Source organism: Alosa pseudoharengus, unplaced genomic scaffold (genome assembly GCF_046254945.1).
Source record: "Alosa pseudoharengus isolate Yale_2024_CS ecotype anadromous, Long Island Sound unplaced genomic scaffold, YU_APseudo_1.1 YU_APseudo_1.1_scf_18, whole genome shotgun sequence".
Classification (NCBI taxonomy): Eukaryota; Metazoa; Chordata; class Actinopteri; order Clupeiformes; family Clupeidae; genus Alosa; species Alosa pseudoharengus.
Window position 1 is genome coordinate 931,341 of NW_027468650.1, and position 20,000 is coordinate 951,340.

The 20,000-nt window shown below is 41.9% G+C and overlaps 1 protein-coding gene and 1 long non-coding RNA gene across 3 annotated transcripts in view; one reads left to right on the forward strand and one right to left on the reverse strand.

The window, feature by feature from the left end:
- Positions 1-5,332: 5,332 nt before the first annotated feature.
- Positions 5,333-7,097, reverse strand: LOC143131552 (uncharacterized). 2 transcript variants are annotated; one of them, XR_012988122.1, is made up of 3 exons: positions 7,007-7,097; positions 6,520-6,677; positions 5,333-5,523 (listed from the first exon to the last, which is right to left on the reverse strand). It is a non-coding gene; the product is annotated as an uncharacterized LOC143131552 (long non-coding RNA). The 2 variants fall into 2 exon arrangements; XR_012988121.1 differs by having other exon boundaries at positions 6,520-7,097.
- A 563-nt stretch (positions 7,098-7,660) lies between these two features.
- The window catches only part of LOC143131553 (P2Y purinoceptor 13-like), a 16,418-nt gene continuing 4,078 nt past the window's right edge, over positions 7,661-20,000 (forward strand). Inside the window, exons 1-3 of the mRNA XM_076291191.1 lie at positions 7,661-7,850; positions 10,407-11,010; positions 11,476-11,691. Coding sequence (XP_076147306.1) covers positions 10,426-11,010; positions 11,476-11,691 — 801 coding nt within the window. The 5' untranslated portion in view covers positions 7,661-7,850; positions 10,407-10,425. The remainder of the gene's footprint in view (positions 7,851-10,406; positions 11,011-11,475; positions 11,692-20,000) is intronic.

A 20,000-nucleotide genomic window follows, 5' to 3' on the forward strand; every position in this document is an offset into this window, starting at 1 on the left:
TATCGGCTAATGTTCAAAACCATATCATAAAGCCTGAGGGCAATTCCATGCTAAGGTCATCCTTACCATGGAAAAAAAAAGTTGTGCATACGCAAATAGAACTGTTGTTAAAATCTTCATTTAGGTCTATATTTTATTGTTTGTAACTGATCTGATTGAATTTGATGGAGAATGACACTCTTTTTACATCATAAATATGGTGTGCAACCATACAGAAACAACATATTTCACATGGTAATATTATACATATTTCAAAAGTGGATAAATGGACCCAATGTTCGAACAAATTGTGTCATTTGACAAATTCCAGATTGACAAGGGAATGGTAGAGTAATGTCTATGCTCAGCTTGCCTTTAAGAGCACAACTCCTTACATTTGTAAGGCTTTTGTTTTTAAGTCAGCAAGTTCCATGGCCATGTCACATCCATAACGTTTTATAGGAAAAGTTTATGCTACACATACAGTGTTGATGCGACAATGTCCATAGTGTCTGTGCAAAGCTGATTTATATCAATGTAAAGTGTGATGACCAAATAGTGCCCCTTTCTTACTTTTAAAACCTTTAATGGTGCGTTATGGATGTGACGTTATGGATGTTACATAATGTGAATTTACAAGACTGGGGACTTTATTATACCTCAAAGCCGATAAAACGTCTGTTCTGGTGGCATGTCAGTTTCAACGCATTTCAACTTAGTGTTTACAATTGACATTTCAAAGATTATTAGGTTGATCAAAACCTAACAGGGAGGCCTTGCCTAACCATTAGCAAAACAAACATAATATTAAAATACCTCCAGTGATTAGCCTAGCCATAGCCTATTTTCAAGTGGCCAAATAACGAAAATCTGAGAGATTATCTTCCTGTAACTGTCATACTAATGTTGTACAGTAACTGGATTATCGTGTTAGCTGGTGAAGATGGCTGACTTTGCAGCTGGAGTTAACATAGCAACCTCCTTCTGTTGCAGATCTGTTCAGCCTGCCGTTCACGTTTGCTTAACACAGTTTAATTTTAAATGTGACGCCATATGACAGCATTTGAAGTGGCAGGTCCTCTGTAGCTAATACCCACAGAGTAACATAAGTAAGGGCAGCAATAAACTAGATGTACCGCATAGCGGTACAAAATATGACCGCCTCTCAGTCCTGCATATTCTCTTCGCAAAAATAAATCACGCTTCTCAATTTGTCTCCATCTCCTACTCCTGCAACTCATGTGCATGTAAATGTGTGCATATGTGAGTTTGCTTTTGTTTATAAGAGTGTGTGTGTGTGTGTGTGTGTGTGTGTGTGTGTGTCTGTGCATGTGCGTATGCGTGCCTGTGTTTGTGTGTTTATGTGTGTGTGTGTGTGTGTGTTTGCATGCCCACATGCGTATGCGTGCCTGTGTGTGTGTGTTTATGTATCTGCATTCCTGTGGGTGGGTGTTTGTGCATGTGTGTGTGTGTGTGTGTGTGTGTGTGTGTGTGTGTGTGTGCTTGCCTGTCTGTATGTGTTTATGTGTGTGTGTGTGCTTGCCTGTCTGTATGTGTGTGACTGTGTGTGCGTGCGTGCGTGTGTGTGTGTGTGCGCATGTGCGTGCATGTGCGTGTGTGCACGTGCGCGTGCATGTACTTTATGTGTGCAAATCACAAATGAGTGGGTATGGGTTAGGTTGATGTGGGCTCTTGAGACTAACATACCATAAATATTTTGTCATCTTGGGTGCAACGGTTCAGGTAGGGCTAGTTATTTAGGGGAGTGGCCACCAAGTTTCATGTTCCCTGGTGTTTCAGTAACCCGGGAATCACTGACCAAAATTGATGACGGTAAAAGAAAAAAAAAAAAAAAAATTATATTTTAAATGACTTATGTCCTGATTATTCCTGTGGATCTTAGTGGGCACTGAGGAAGCAATAATTTCATCACTAGTTTTTTATGATTACTATTTCAATTGTTTCATATCAAAATTCACTACTTAATTATGTGTTTTATGTAGTTTGTCGAGGACTGGTTCAGACACGTCACATCCATAACGTGAAACAGTCACATCCATAACGCCAGTTTTTCCTACATAATGCATTACAAAAATGACGCATAGTTTCAAAAACACACTTTTTGTGTTCATTCAAGTCTCCTTCATGCTACATATATCATAGTTTCGGCAGTTTAGTTCAAAATTCACAGAGTTTGTAGAAAACCTGTAATCTCTCACAAAAGTGTGTCCATTTCATGTCACATCCATAACGCTGATGAAATGCCTTGTATTCTTAGGATGAAATTGATTATATGAAATTTGAGGATTTCTCAGTATTCAGAGGACAGAGGTTGCATTAAAAGTTATGCAAATTAATTCACTGATACTAATTTTGCCCCCACTCTAAGGCATTTTGTTTACCAATATGAGTCCAATTGTCACATCCATAACGCTGGAACTGCCCCTGATATTATCGGCTAATGTTCAAAACCATATCATGAAGCCTGATATTATCGGCTATTATCGGTGTGCAGATATTATCGGCTGATATGAGCTATTTGCCAATCTGTTGGTATCAGTGTTTATAACGGCTGATAATTATTTTCAAATTTAATAACCGAAAGCCGAATACTGATCCTTCATCTAAATTTCCAGTATTGTTTTTCCAGCTTAACATTACGTCCAACAGTAAAATAACGTTAGCATTGATTGAGTGATGGAACCTAACCTCCTTTTCATTACGTCCAACAGTAAAATAACGTTAGCATTGATTGAGTGATGGAACCTAACCTCCTTTTCGGGCGTTTGTCCGCCTTTTGCCCCACAGCAAACAATGCTTATAAGAAGCGATGACACAGGTGCTCCACAGCAAACAATGCTTATAAGAAGTGATGATGATTAAACAACGCATTCTGCAGTCGCACGTAAGGGGCTTACGGACAGGAAGTGACACGTGCTGGACTCACTGCTAGAGCTGCAGAGTAGCAACATGAAAAGATAAGTCATATGAGAGTACAGACTTTATCTTACATTATGCAATTTCCCTTTCCAATCACACTGTTTACAGTTTAAACTGCTTACACACTCACTCCTCAATGTACAAACATTCATTACTTTACTGAACACCATCCGATCATCTCATCTTTAGTGTGCTTTGCCATATACTAAAATAGTTAAAATTGTAGAAAATTCTTAACATACACAGAAATATTTGCAGATACACAGACATGCTGTTGAAACCTTTTTTTTTTTTTTTTTCACCAAACAAGTCAGTGCAACATATGCACATATATTGGCCAATTAGCTCATGTAGTGTCATCAGTGTCACGTGGGTCTATCAGCTTGGTTTACCTGTGACCAGGCAAACAATTTAATAGGCAGCAGGGAATGTGGTGAACAGGCAAATGATACCAAGACAAGGGGTTTACTCTTAATATTTTGTTCAATTTATTAATCAGTTATGTTCTAGGCAGAAAATATTAAAACAGCACAAGTGGATTTTAGTAAAATTCATGTAATGGCTGTCACAAATTCCTAAAACAGTCTTCACGTAAAAGTAATCCAGAGTCAATACCGCATCTAGCCACTAAGAGCGCTGTACTCCCTCCAGCCACCACACCAGCACAGTGAAGCGCAGAGCAAACGATCCCGCTTCCCAAACAGCTGACGGTCAGGTTGATCACGGCTAGCAGCTACAAGCTAGCGGCCAAAGTTCAGCCGCCTAGACCGGGCACAGACATAGTCTGTGGCCCGGAGATGTGACGAACTCTCGACTCCCTAGTACAGCAGCCGGATATTCCGATCGCGGCCTCTCATCCCGGATCAACGTGAAGGGAACGATGCCGTCACCCTTGAGTTTCTCTGCCGCTGTTGGTGCTGGGTGACTCTCCAACTATGGTACTTTTTTTGGACCACAGCTGGAGAATCACCCTGCTACCTCCATCAACTCGATGCGGTCGTCTTTTTTGAAGCATCCCTGGTCAGGGGATAAGTAGGAAAGCACCCTCCCCCAACACACCTGTCCCAAATCTCATTTAACCAGCCACCCGCCAGGATTGGCGGAAAGTTAAGGGTCCATTATCCCTCATTATCAGTCAACATTGGGAGCACCAGGGTGGGGTAATACACAGCACACAAGAACACACGGGTGAATTGACACAGCACACAAATAAAAGCACAGCAAAATAATTCTTAGACAACCAAAATATTCACACACGTGACAATCAGTGTTTTAAAATGTCAAACATTGTTGTGTCTTATGCAGGGAACGGTGTTCAGACCTGTACACTGAACACATTAGACCAGACCTGTACACTAAACACATTAGACCCCAGACCTTGTTTTGAAGAATATAATCCATCCATTATAACATTAAAGGAAAATTCCGGTATTTAGCACTTTGAGTCCCTTTTCTGGTTTGTTTTGGATGAACTAGGGTGGTGGACAGCGAAATTTTGACGATTGGTCCTGTCTCGACTTTTCTGACTCGTTTTGAATCGCCTTTGACTTCTCAGTGTGGCTGCAAATAGGCATACTGTAGGCTACTCAAACATGTTCTAAAACAACCCTTAACGTTCGTTTTCAAAACTGTGCAACTCACCGAGTGGTTAGTGGTGTTCGTTGATTATTAAAAGCAAATATATTGGCGCAATGTATGATTTCCAACCGTCTTATTTGCTATTGTGGAACTATTCACAACCGCTCAATATTTGAACCTGAAGCATAGACAGTGGCGCAGTATATCAATGTGCAATGAGTCTTCCAAAATCAATGGGATTTTACAAAATGGCAAATAAAACACGACAGAAACTGTATTTCGCTACGCTACTTGTTTTGGAACATCAACGAACACCACTAACCACCACTGTCTAACGTTGACCCCTATTTTGGCGTAATGACTGGACTATTGCGGCTGCAACTATGTGTCATGCGATGCTGAGTTTGCAGCTCTTTTTTCACTTAAGAAATGAAACAAAACCTGAAGGGAAAACATTCCGAGAACAGAACATGACCTCAGCGTCCTCAATGGTAGAAACGGGCATGGTAACGACACAACTTTAATCCCTGAACATTATATATATATCCCAGGTAGCAAAAATTGTGCGGGCCGAAAGCGGCCCGATTAAGGCGAAAACACTCGGCCGATCCTCGGCATGAATCTAGGTCCGATTGCTCTGCGAGCACTCGGCTGTGACGCGGCCCTATTGCGGAACGCCGAGTGAGAGGACGTAAAGCCCCCGCCCCCAATCCAGTTACTTGGGTTTATTTTAATTTTATTGATTTCCATTCGTGTCAAGTTAATACCAGAATCGCTAAACAGCCGTTCTTTATAGGCTACAAGATAAACTGAAAATACAAATACAAGTAGACAGTTTTCATGTTTAAAACATTGTTTTTATTATTATTGGAGCACACTTAAGTGTGACACCCTATGATGTCTGCCGGTTTGGCCTCTGGCTTCGGCCACCATCCTTGTCACAGGCCAGCTGCAGCCATCTGGTGATGAGGAGCTCTATCTCCTTTTCGGAGGAATCTTTGGTTAGGGCATTCCGGCGGACTGCATCTGAGAAAAACACAAGAAGAGGGCAGCATGATCGATCATGTGATGTATCAGTGTAGCACTTATGTCACTGCAACCGCACCACCTTGCAGTTATCACTTGTGTCACTGCAATCACCACATTGCAGTTATCCAGTACTGACCACACTTTTCAAAATGAGCCTTTTGAATGCAGGCTTTTGGTTGGCCCCACTCCAATTAATGAGTCTCGCCAGCGAGGTGTTCATGGCTCTTGAATGTCAATATATACGTGAACACATCTAAAAAGCTATCCCCCTGGCATTGATAAGTCAAACACGTCTGAATTTAATTGCAAACAATAGCCTATGCAAATACAAGATCTATGCAGAAGGCTAGACAGACTTGCTCATTGTTTGCAATTAACTTCAGATATGTCTGGTCTATCAATGCCAAGGGAATCCCTTCTCAGGGACGTTGGGGTAGGCTGCGGTAACAGCCCAGCTAGTCAATGTTAGGTACCTTGAGCTAAATGGTGTTGTTAGCTGGATTCGTTCGCTCCATAAAAGTACAACTAAGCCAGCTAACTTTTTGTTCCACTTTATTTTCTTCCACAGGTCAAAGACTGTGCTCGTAAAAAACACGAAAATTGCATCCAAGCTGCGAAAAACCCATGAGCTAACAACACCCCAGCTAGTCAATGTTAGTTAACGTACTCTGAGCTAAACAGCTAGCTACGTTCGCGCCTTAAAAGCCGGAGACACTTTCATATATATTTTCCCCAACTTGCACTACTTTACTCAGGCATGATAAAGAATTTTCGGTTGTTGTCCTAATTAATAATTATTAATTGCATTGCATTTCTGAATTCTTTCTTCTCGTTTCATCTGGAGGATAGACGAAGGAACCTCATGAACAAAGTTTAAACGGATCGATAATAATCAATATTTAATCAGCAATAATTCGAAATATGTAGAGTTAATGTAAAATGTTAAGGAAACTCAATTGTTAATGCTTTTTAAGGAAATGTTAGACGACTTACCTCAAGTTCACCGTTTTCGCAGTCTTCTCTCATCCAAAGTTGTAAACGTCACTCCAGTGACGTGCTTCTTGACGCTTGCTGCAGTTGAAATCGGCTGAATACTGGTAAAAACGGTCTGAGCCGAGCGCCCAGAGTTTAACAGCAATCACCGGTCAATGCTGGTAAAAAATTGAATTGGCCAGTAAAATGAGTTGCACACTCAGTTGCTAACAAAACGTTGTACATGTAGGCTACCCACCCCATCCCAAGTACAGGATTAGTCTGCATGTTAAAAAATATATGGGCCGGTAAAAACTATATAAGATAGGCTATTAGATAGGATAAGATAAGATAGTAGCCTACTTTATTCATCCCGAAGGAAATTCAAGAAAATATATATTTTGGCTGGCATTTTGTTTCTATCACCCATATTGGTAGATGAGCCAAAAGTAAAAAAAAAAAAAGTTGTAGGTGCGGTAGCATGGCTGCCTGCAGGTGGCAAAAGGACCTGGCCCAATTGCGTTTACCACGACTCAGCCGATGCCGCGACGCAGCCGACAGCGCCGCAGGTTTTACGGAAGCGGCCCGCTCCTACTTGCTAGCTGGGATGTAAGTAAGGAGCAGCTCAATCAAACAGGGCATTATATATATATGTAAGTAAGGAGCAGCTCAATCAAACAGGGCAGTTGCATGGGCACATCTCTGGTCCCACCTTGATAATTTGTCACCTTGTACATTTTTACATTGTGTTTGTTAAAAAACGGTCATGTCCATAACGCATAAATACCATAGCATTGTGTTGGCATTATGGATGTGACAGTTTTGCACGGAATTGCTCACATCCAATTAGCAGAATCTCTTAGCTCTATTGCAAAATGGAACACTTCAGTCAAAACTATACAACTATTTATGAAAACTTATGTTGTTGTTATATCACAAACACAGCCATCATATGATCTGATTATGTTTGAATCAGTTGCACTTCAATGTACTCAATACAAAATAGGTTTTCTTATGATATAGTGTGTGCAGTGTGTGTAGTGTGTGTATTGCCGTGTAGTGTGTGCAGTGTGTGTAGTATGTGTAGTGTGTGTGTAGTGTGTAGTACTGTAGGCCAACCAAACAGGGAAGTGAATCCCCTGATCTGTCTGTGGCTTGCTTGCCAGCATTTCCTAGTCACGGTACTTAGCAAAGTTCTGAAATATAATCGCATGTTCCGTTTTTGAATTCGGGCGACTGGCTACATAAAAAAATAAATAACCACATCTTTAAATGCGCTCATGATAACGTGCAGCTCCAGATGAAACTAGCAGTTTTTCAGCAGAAACATGCGAGAACCGTTCTAAACTAAGGTGATTTCACTCCCATACATTTTAAAAGAAGTAAATGGTTTTACAATATTTCAGTCAAGCTTTAGTTGGTTTAGATAGGTGGTTCTCAACCATTTTTGATGTATATATATTAGGGGTGTCTCATGTAAAAGACGATACGATTCACATCTAGACATGGGCACGATTCGATACAAGAAAAGATACATGTTCATAAAAAACGATTCAGTACGATACGATGCGATTCGATGCAGTTCGATGCAGTTGAAGAATGGAAAGCATTCTGAAAGATTTTTTATCATTTGCTTAAGGTGCACATTCATTTTATATTATTAATTATCATGGTCATGTCAATTAGGCAAAAACAAATGTGTGAATATGATTATCTAAACTGAGGTTTGTATCATATACTGTATTGAAATGAAAAAAGAATAGACTACATTTCAGTCAAACACAGCAGCCAAATACAACATAAAAATACATTTTTATAGACTATAGATTTTATAGAGTTATATCTGGTTGTTTTCAAGGAGCTGTAGCCTATTGTAAGACAATCTTGGCCTTTTCTCATATAGCCTACAAGAATAAAATAGGCCTACATATCAATGAACTGGGCCTATTTTGTTCCAAGTCTGAGTGAATATTTAAACAAAATAATAATAATTTGTGCATCTTTTTAGCAGCAAGGGCCAAATTATTCTTTAACATTAAGGAAATCCCTTCATCAAACGTAAGGCTACTCTACAGACTATCATTGCTGTTTAAGAATGCTATACTGTAGTAAGTGTTTAATTTCACGCTGGACTTTGAAAAACAAAAGAGTAAAAACTGTCAAACAAACGACCGAGTGTGAGTTGTGACGTGCTTAAGTTGCAGTAGATGTATGGGTAATGAAGTCCTAAGACAACTTTGGGCAATGAATGTAGCCCAAAACGAACTGCATTACCCACAAATCCGTGCCACGTGTAGTTTCAAAACCGGAAGTGGGATGAACGCGCTGCTTGCAACGTAAATGAGAGTCTGAGCGAGCAGAAAAGGTTGTGAACCGATTCGTAACAAGTAAATCGATATAACGACCGGTTCATTTCAGTTTTATTTCCGATACGGGGCTTCACATATCGATGTAGCCGTATCTTACACGTTAAAAACAGATACCGATACGTAACGGTTAATCTTTACACCCCTAATATATATATAGATATATATAAAAATGGTTACATTTTGGCCCTCAGAGTTCAGGTAGGAGGGCCCTTAGCATGATTTTGCTTAGGGGACCCATGGAGGTCTGAACCGGCACTGAGTGTGTAGTGTGTGCAGTGTGTGTACAGTCTGTGTATTGTGTGTATTGCAGTGTAGTGTAAATATTGTTCCAAGTAGGATTAGAGGATAATTTAGAGTGCAGAAAATATACCGAACAAGCAAATTATTTGGGGGAAGGGGGTCACTATTTTTATGTTTTAATATTACATGTTTACTGTGCATTTCAACTTCTCTCTGTAGATGACTTTCCTTCTTGTATGGAAATATACATAGAAGCCCATGAAATACACAAGAGCTTTAGGTTTACAACAGTCTGTACATGATGTATCCAAAATGTCATATTAAGTGTTTATAATGTGAGGCCAATGCTTATTTTATGTCATTTTGCTGGAGATTTAAGGCATTTTGTGAGAGCAATAGTGGGTTTTGTGTGTAGACACAGAGTTTTAAAAATGTGTGTAAAACAACTGTAATGTGTGTAAAAAGCTCATCACTAGCACTAGCCCCAGCAGAGGCTGGTCAGTGGGCCACAGCAGAGGCTGGTCAGTGGCTATTTTACCGCTATAGTACACATGTGGCCTCCACTTTGTCTGATGCTGTGGTCTGTTGTCTGATGCTGTGACTGTTGTCTGATGCTGTGGTCTGTTGTCTGTTCCTGTTGTCTGATGCTGTGGTCTGTTGTCTGATGCTATGGTCTGTTGTCTGATGCTGTTGTCTGATGCTGTTGTCTGTTCCTGTTGTCTGATGCTGTTCCTGTTGTCTGATGCTGTGGGCTGTTGTCTGTTCCTGTTCCTGTTGTCTGATGCTGTGGTCTGTTGTCTGATGCTGTGGTCTGTTGTCTGATGCTGTGGTCTGTTGTCTGATGCTGTGGTCTGTCTGATGCTGTGGTCTGTTGTCTGATGCTGTGGTCTGTTGTCTGATGCTGTGGTCTGTTCCTGTTGTCTGATGCTGTGGTCTGTTCCTGTTCCTGTTGTCTGATGCTGTGGTCTGTTGTCTGTTCCTGTTGTCTGTTCCTGTTGTCTGATGCTGTTGTCTGTTCCTGTTGTCTGTTCCTGTTGTCTGATGCTGTGGTCTGTTCTCTGATGCTGTGGTCTGTCTGATGCTGTTGTCTGTTCCTGTTGTCTGATGCTGTTGTCTGTTCCTGTTGTCTGATGCTGTGGTCTGTTGTCTGATGCTGTTGTCTGTTCCTGTTGTCTGATGCTGTTGTCTGTTCTTGTTGTCTGATGCTGTGGTCTGTTGTCTGATGCTGTTGTCTGATGCTGTTGTCTGTTCCTGTTGTCTGATGCTGTTGTCTGATGCTCTCTCTCTCTCTGTTTACAGGTTGTGTGTGTGGGGGGGGATGAACTCGAGCCTGCTGAACATGTCCAGCCTGTTGAACATGTCCAGTCTGATGAACGTGTCCAGTCTGTCGAACACATGGAGCGTATTGAACGTGTCGAGCGTGTGGAACGTGTCGAGCGTGGGGAACGTGTCGAGCGTGTGGAACGTGTCGAGCGTGGGGAACGTGTCGAGCGTGTGGAACGTGTCGAGCGTGTGGAACGTGTCGAGCGTGGGGAACGTGTCGAGCGTGGGGAACGTGTCCGGTGTGGCGTCGCGGTGCGCGCGTGATGTGAGCGTGACGGCGGTCCTGTTCCCCTGCCTGTACGGTCTGCTGCTGGCCGCGGGGCTGCTGCTCAATGCCGTGGCGCTCTGGATCTTCCTGGACATCCGCTCCTCCTCCACCTTCCTGGTCTACCTGAAGAACCTGCTGGCGGCCGACCTGCTCATGACGCTCACGCTGCCGTTCAAGCTGCTGTCGGACGCGGGCGCGGGAGGATGGACACTGCGGGCATTCCACTGCCGCTACAGCGCCGTGCTCTTCTACGTCAGCATGTACATGTCCATCCTGCTCCTCGGACTCATCAGCCTCGACCGATACCTCAAGGTCCTCCACACACACACACACACTCTCTCACACACACCCACACACACACAGAGTCTCATACTCACACACACACCCACACACACACACACAAAAGAGTCTCATACTCACATACACACCCACACACACACACAAAAGAGTCTCACGTGTGTGACAGGTGTGCGTGCGTGTGTGTGTGTGTGCAGGTGGTGCGTTAGCACTGCGTGTGTGACAGGTGTGTGTGCAGGTGTGTGTGTGCAGGTGTGTGTGTGTGTGTGCAGGTGGTGCGTTAGCAGGTGTGTGTGTGTGCAGGTGTGTGTGTGACAGGTGTGTGTGTGCAGGTGTGTGCAGGTTTGTGACAGGTGTGTGTGTGTGCAGGTGGTGCATTAGCAGGTGTGTGTGTGTGCAGGTGGTGCATTAGCACTGTGTGTGTGACAGGTGTGTGTGTGCAGGTGTGTGTGTGACAGGTGTGTGTGTGTGTGTGTGCAGGTGGTTCGGCCATTCGGACGCTGTGCTCTCCAGAAGGTTTCGGTGGGCCGCGGTGTCTGCGCGGTCGTCTGGGCAACCATGCTGGCACTAGCGCTGCCCAACATGGTGCTAAGCAACCAGCTGCCCAAGCAGGAGCCGCAGGGAAGACTCCGATGCAGCGACATGAAGAGCCGCGCGGGACTACAGTGGCATGAAGGCTTCAACTACTTCTGCCAGGTACACACACACATACACACACGCATGCACACATACACACACGCATGCACGCACAAACATGTCCTTAAAACAACCCTTAACGTTCTTTTTCAAAACTGTGCAACTCACCGAGTGGTTAGTGGTGTTCGTTGATTATTAAAGGACCAGTATGTAGGAAATAATGGAAAATAAATTGCAACCATTCCAAAAATTATCACCATATGTCATCAGAGAGTAAGTAAACACGATTAATTGAAGTAATGGCTTATTTGACAACATTACTATTAGTCCAGTAGTAATAGGGTTACACCTGGAACAAATTTGTAACAAGCTGAATTTTTCAGGATATGTTCAGAATACCTTTAGGAATGACATACTAGTGCGTTTGAGTAATGTAGGTGGTCTTTCGGTAAGCTCCATGAGGTAACTTTTCTCATTTCGATAATAAACGGATTATTCTGACTTTTAACCTCATACATCGATATATTTCGTTATCTAAAGTACTTGGACTTTTAATGACCGACTCTGAAATAAAAACTATGAAGCCATCGACTGCTAAATCGTCGTCCAAAAAAACAGGAGGTCGTGGTGCTACTGCTAACTCCCCGGAGGAATCAACTGACAGTGTTGATGATGGGCTAACAGCCAGCATGCTAACCAAAGCGCTGGACTCACTGAAAGTTGACATTTGCTCGAAAATAGATCTGGCCGTTGGCGGAGTACAGGCTGACATTGCTGCCGTGAGAGAGGAATTGACCTCCTCTGTAACCAGCCTACAGAGAATAACAGAGGAGCAAGACAGCCGTCTAAAAGATTTGGAATCCGCAGCCACCACTTCTAGCAACACTATGTCTGCTCTCGAGACCACGGTTTCGACGCTCCAAAGCCAAGTCAAGGAGTTACAGTATAAGTGCGAAGACCTGGAGAATAGGTCCCGGAGAAATAACATCAGACTTGTGGGCATTCCAGAGGATCTAGAAGGGTTGTCAGCGACTGAATTTGTCTCCACTGTGCTTCAGGATGTGCTTGAATTGGGTGAGAAACCCATACTTGACAGGGCTCATAGAACTTTGCAAGCCAAACCAAACCAAAACCTAACCAACCTCCGAGACCCTTTGTCATTAGAGTACACTACTTTCAGGTCCGCGAACTCATTCTGCGCCAGGCACGCCAACGGAAGTCTCTCTCCTTCAACGACCGACCCATCTACATCTTTCCCGATCTGACCGCCGCCGAAGCAAAGAGGAGGGCTGTATTCGGAGAGGTGAGGAAGCGACTACGTGCTATCAAAGGAGCTCGCTTTGGATTTCGTTTGCCTGCGAAGTTTCGCATCACTCTGCCGGGGGAAAAGGAGCATGTTTTCAGCGACCCCCAGCTGGCAATGGACTATGTTGTCTCTAAAGTTCCTGACGTCGAGGTGTATGAAGAGACCGAGTAGCTGCAGGGCTTTGATAACTTGGACTCTGACGGTATTGTGTTTTTCATCTTTGTTTGTCAATGGATAGGGAGCTAGCGGCTAGCGTTGGCTTGGATGTTGAACTCAGTTGAATTTTCGGTCATTTTGAGACTAACTAATAACATTTTTATTTTTTAGTTCCAATACTTATTTGAAGGAAAATTAGTGAATTTAGTCTTTTGTGGTGTTTTTTTTTTCTGTTTACTATACTGAATATTTACCTCAGTCTGCTGTTTTTTTCTATTGTTCCTCTTACTGGTTAGTGACTGACTGATCGATCTAACGTTCACTTTTCTTAAGGGGATGGTTACACCGAGTTCAGGGAGGTGTACAAGTGGGGTGGGGCTATGTGTATTTTATATTCCTTATTTTTCTAGGCTTAGGATATACTGCAGTGCTGGATTTCTCTTAACTGTGCCATTGTTACACTCTCATGTTCTAAGAGTATGGCTAACAGCCTGACTAGAAACATAGCAAGTAGGCATATTTCATTTGTGAGCTGGAATGTTAGAGGCTTGGGAAAGCCCACAAAACTCAACAAGGTTCTTTCTCATCTGGATAATTTAGGGGCTCAAATTGCGTTTATCCAAGAGACTCACCTGAATGTCTCTGACCACACTAAAGTACGCAGACGATGGGTTTCTCAGTCATTTCACTCTTTATGTAATAGTAAAGCTATTTTAATTCTATTCTGTACCTTTTGTCCCATCAAATGTCATAGCAGACCGTAATGGGCGCCAGGGTTGGGTAGTAACGGATTACATGTAATCTGGATTACGTAATCAGATTACAAAAATCAAGTAACTATAATCAGCCCAGATTACAATAAAAAAATTGTGTAATCAGATTACAGTTACATTGTTGGGGATTACCTGATTACATTTTATCATGCAAGCAATGCAACTTTTTAATGATAGTCTAGTTATCTTTTAATTCGACAAGCTTCGGACTTGCCGGTTCGATCCCCGACCAGTAGAAAAAATGTGGGCGGGGGAAGTGGTTGAGCACTGCTCTCCCATGCCCATTGCCCACATCCACGGCTGAAGTGCCCTTGAGTAAGGCACCTAACCCCTCACTGATCCCCGAGCGCCGCTCCAGACAGCTCACTGCTCCGGGTTAGTATGTGCTTCACCTCACTGTGTGCTCATTGTGTGCTTCATCTCACTGTGTGTTCACTGTGTGCTCTGTGTGCTTCACTAATTTACGGATTGGGAGACCAAATTTCCCTCACGGGATCAAAAGAGTATCTATACTTATTACTAACTTATTTACTATTGGGGCAGGTCTCTCGGCACACTGTCTGATATTTTCCTCCTAATCTTAATGTAGCCTCTTGTTTTAGTGTTACCGTTTACTCTGAGAAAGTCAGCAGATCCCCCTGGTTGAAAAACATCCCAAAGGAATAATTTTCTCACCCCCACAATTGAAATGGACATGGTGTCATTCAATCTCAGGCCATGTCCCTGGGTCAAAAAAATCCAGCAAAAGCTAAATTCATTGTCCAGGTGTGCCCTTGGGGCAGCCGTGGCCCACTGGTTAGCACCCTGGACTTGTAACCGGAGGGTTGCTGGTTCGAGCCCCGACCAGTGGGCCGTGGCTGAAGTGCCCTTGAGCAAGGCACCTAACCCCTCACTGCTCCCCTTGAGCAAGGCACCTAACCCCTCACTGCTCCCCGAGCGCCGCTGTTGTTGCAGGCAGCTCACTGCGCCGGGATTAGTGTGTGCTTCACCTCACTGTGTGTTCACTGTGTGCTGAGTGTGTTTCACTAATTCACGGATTGGGATAAATGCAGAGACCAAATTTCCCTCACGGGATCAAAAAAGTATATATACTTATAAAGGTTAAGCTGAGTTTTGCATGTTTGGAGAATAGTGATCCATGATCACATCCATGACTAAGTGATCAATTTTGGGATGGGGAAAATTTCAACCACCAAAATACCACCCCCAAAGTGGAGAATAGCTATAGAAATGTATTAGTTTTGGGTGTTTTTCAGACAATGGGACCTGGTGATCTCAAAGTAAATGGTAACACTAACACAAGGGGCTACATTAAGATTTTTGGAGGAAAAGATCAGTTAATTCACACAGGAATGCTTTAGTCAGAGCAAAGAGATTTCTTAGATGTAATGAAATAATTAACAGAAAAATAGAATGAGAATTCTTTCATCAATTCAGTGGTGGTGTCTTTTACTTAAGGGACATATTTAAGTAATCTAAAAGTAATCCTAAAGTAATCAGATTACGTTACATGTTTTTGGTAATCCTGATTACGTTACTGATTACAAAAATTGCCATGTAATTTGTAGTCAGTAATGGATTACATTTCAAAGTAATCTGACCCAACCCTGATGGGCGCTATGTCATTGTTACAGGGATGTTGTATGAGACTCCACTGATACTAGCAAATGTATATGGCCCAAACCATGATGATGATCAGTTTTTTCTGAAGTTTTTCTCTACCTTGCCGAATATTGACTCTCATCTGGTAATTATAGCTGGAGATTTGAATTGTTGCCTTCAATCTCTGGATACGTCTACTAGGAAAAAATATTCTATGTCAAAATCTGCAAAAGTTATAAATAGGCACCTCAATAATTACGGTCTGGCAGATATATGGCGACGCCTGAACCCCAATGCTCAGGGTTATTCATTTTTTTCTCCTGTTCATCACACATATACACGTATAGACTATTTTCTTGTTGACAATAAACTATTTCCACTTATTCAAAGATGCAACTACCATGCTAGACTTATCTCAGACCATTCACCCCTCTTAATGGCCATTAACTTTGTCCACAAATCCACATCTCGTCCACCTTGGAGATTTAATACATCTCTCCTATCTGATTCTGACTTTGCTGAATATATATCTCAACAAATTGATTTCTTTATTGACACAAATGCAACTGGTGGAACAAACCATAGCACATTATGGGAGGCATTTAAAGCCTACATGAGAGGCCAACTAATATCACATGTGGCATATGATAAGCAGCTGAGATCTTTTACTCTCACCAATCTCATGCACCGCATTCAGAATTTAGAAACTCAATATGTTCAATCTCCCTCCCCTGCTTTGTATAAAGAGAAGCTCCTCCTCAAAACTGAATTTGAAAATCTGAGCACAAGTAATGCGGAAGAAATGATCCTGAAATCTAGACACTCTTACTATGAATATGGTGATAAACCTAGCCGTCTTTTGGCACACCAACTTCGTCAATCTGCTGCCTCACGAGTTATCACAGAAATCAATACAAGCAGTGGCCTCACTAGGGACCCCCAAGAAATTAACAACGCTTTCAGGAATTTCTACATATCACTCTATACTTCAGAACAGCAACCTACCGCTGATGACCTGTTAAATTTCTTTGTTAATCTTCCCATACCAAAACTATTAAAGGAAACAGCTGAAGATCTTGATAGACCAATTACTGCAGAAGAGGTGGGGGAAGCTATTATGGCTATGCAAAGTGGGAAGAGTCCTGGGCCTGATGGTTTTTCAGCTGAGTTCTACAAGAAATTTTCTGCGAAGCTCACTCCTTTGCTACTAAACATGTTCACTGAATCTCTTGCTTCAGGCATTCTTCCCAAAACTTTACGTTCTGCCCAAATTTCACTACTTCTGAAGAAAAACAAAGACCCTCACTGCTGTGGTTCCTATCGCCCTATTTCTCTTTTAAACGTGGATGAAAAGATTTTGGCAAAAGTCCTTGCCCGTCGTCTGGAAAAAATCTTACCTGACATTATATCAGCTGATCAAACAGGCTTCATCAGGGACAGGTTTTCATTTTTTAATGTGAGGCGTTTATTCAACATCATATACCACCCATCTGACACCGCCATTCCAGAGGTTGTAGTGTCCTTAGATGCCGAAAAGGCTTTCGATAGGGTTGAATGGGGCTACCTCTTCTATACCCTTGAAAGGTTTGGTTTTGGCAAGAAGTTTATTTCTTTCTCTATACACTTCTCCACTCTCTTCAGTACGTACCAATAATACTTTCTCAGAATATTTTCAAATAGGCCGTGGTACAAGACAGGGCTGTCCACTGTCACCCTTGCTCTTTGCTTTGGCCATTGAGCCGTTATCTCTCTCTGAGACACACTCCACTAATAAATGGTATTATGAGAGAGGGTCAGGAACAGAAAGTTTCATTGTATGCAGACGACCTGCTTTTATACATTTCAGACCCAGCTCAATCTCTCCCACATGTGCTTTGTATTTTAGATCAATTTCATCATCTCTCAGGCTATAAACTCAATTTACAGAAAAGCGAATTGTTTCCAATTAATGTGGCAGCCCATCAATACACATTTAGCTCCCTGCCTTTCAAGGTTTCAAATAAATTTACATATCTAGGTGTCAATGTTGTGGATAAATTCTCCAACCTCTTCTCTGCAAATTTTTTACCTCTACTCAAACAGACTGAACTAAACCTTAAGCACTGGGGGCCTCTCCCACTCTCTGTTGCAGGCCGTATTAATTCCATACGAATGAACATTCTTCCCAAATTCACCTATTTATTTCAATGCATCCCTGTATTCATTGCCAAATCATTTTTTCACAAACTAAATTCTGTCATTTCATCTTTTGTGTGGAATAATAAAGCTCCCGGCATAGCTAGAAGTATCTTACAACATCCAAAATGTCTTGGTGGTATGGCAGCTCCAGATTTTCTAGCATATTATTGGGCTTCTAATATACGTCCAATTGTACATTGGCTGTATGAAGATCCAGGTGCCGATGCACCATCATGGTGCGTTTTAGAATCTTTATCTTGCCTACCCTCCTCTTTACCAGCATTGGTCTATTCTTCCACCTCTGAGTCCCCAACGGCTTTTGCCAAAAATAAGATTGTGAGATCAACCTTAAAGATCTGGACACAGATGCGTCGTCATTTTGGATGGACATGTTTTTCTTTAAAAGCTCCTATCCATTCAAACCATGTTTTCACACCTTCCTTGTTAGACATGTCATTTTTGAATTGGCAGAGATTAGGTATTAAAGATTTCCATGACCTCTACTTGGACAGTGTTTTTTCCTCATTTGACCAGCTCTGTAGCCAATTTGACCTCCCCAAAAGCAACTTCTTTCGCTACCTTCTGGTCAGAGACTTTCTGCGTAAAACGCTACCAGTGTTTCCAGCACTGCCACCATGCAACCAATTTGAGGTACTTGTAGAGCGTCCTGAATCATTTAGGGGGATAATTTCCATACTGTATAACAAGTTCACACAGGAGCGCCACTCACTACTACCCTCTTTAAAAGCCGATTGGGAATTTGACTTGGTGAAAGCATTACTGACGATATGTGGCTCTCTATCCTGCAAAGGGTACATGGTTCATCAATATGTGCAAGGCATAGCCTAATGCAATGTAAAATTCTACACCGCTCACACTGGACCAACCTAAAACTTTCAAGACACTTCCCAGACATTAGTCCTATCTGCAGTCGATGTAATTCATCCCCTGCTACTCATGCCCACATGTTCTGGGCTTGCAGCAAACTTAAAGACTTTTGGTCTTTGATTTTTGAAACTCTTTCAGAATGCATAGGTGTGGAGACACCCATCAGTCCTTGCCCACTCATGGCCATTTTTGGTGCCTCCCCAGATCATCTTAAATTGTCCAAAACAAAGTCAGATTGCATTGCTTTTGTGACTTTTATTGCCAGACGTTTAATCTTACTCAAGTGGAAAGATCCCCACCCTCCCACGTTTACACACTGGATTAAAGATGTGCTGTATTTTCTTAAACTAGAAAAAATAAAACACTCATTAAGAGGCTCTGTGAAGAGATTCTTTAATTTATGGAACCCATTTATCACTCATGTCAGAGATAATATCCAGCTACCTGCAATGTAAAATATTTCTATGCATGCCTACTGCTCAATGCCTACATTTCTAAGCACGCCTACTGCTAAATTTCAGCTCTGTAGTAACTCTCATTCTATGTACTTCTTGCCTAGTCTTGTTCTGTCTTGTCCTCTTTTATTTATTTATTTATTTGTATTTGATTTATTGTCCTTTTCTTTGGGGGTGGGGGTGGCCATTATGTTATGTAGTTATGTTATGTCTATATTATGTTGATCTTATTACAACTACACAAATTGTACATGTATACTGTTCTGTATAATCTTTTGAAAATCCCAATAAAAAATTTTTTTTAAAAAAAGGAATGACATACTAAAAGTCCCCGTGAATCCCCCATGTGCTCTCTGAGATATTCAAGATGGCGTCCAAAATGGCCGCCATTTGGAGATTTTTCCGTATCTCAGGCTTAAAACCTGATACAAATGTAATTAAAAGGTCAAAATATATGTTTTGTAGGGTAAGTAAGTCAAGTTTATCATTAGTTTCTTGAATGGAGACATTTCATACTAATAAATCACTTCAGTCATCATCCTCATCATCAGAAATTGGTGTTGATTGTTCAGTTTCTCCCTCATCATCTAGTAAAGCTGGCATTGGTGCTGCATTATATGAAGTCAGCATTATATATAATATTATGTGCTATTACATTACACAGGTTATAGAGGGAAAATTGCTGTCTGATTGTTGTCTAACTATGCGTTCAGACCAAGAGCTACCAAAGTTGCAAAATCACTTGTTACTGGTAAAATGCAGCTGCTAAATAATAAATCTGTCGTTTTTGTCGCGCAAGTCGCTCACGACATGAGAGATTTGAACCTTCTAAGTTCACATATTTTTCATAGACACTAAGATGGTTTATAAACATGATCAAATGTATACAGAAATGCCTGTAGCCTAAATATGCTTTAAAACTTGCCATCATAGTTATTCCTCTTTTGCCAAACTCTCTGAATTAACAAGGAATTCTTATTTTAAATTAGCTTACGCTAGCTGTTTTTTGGG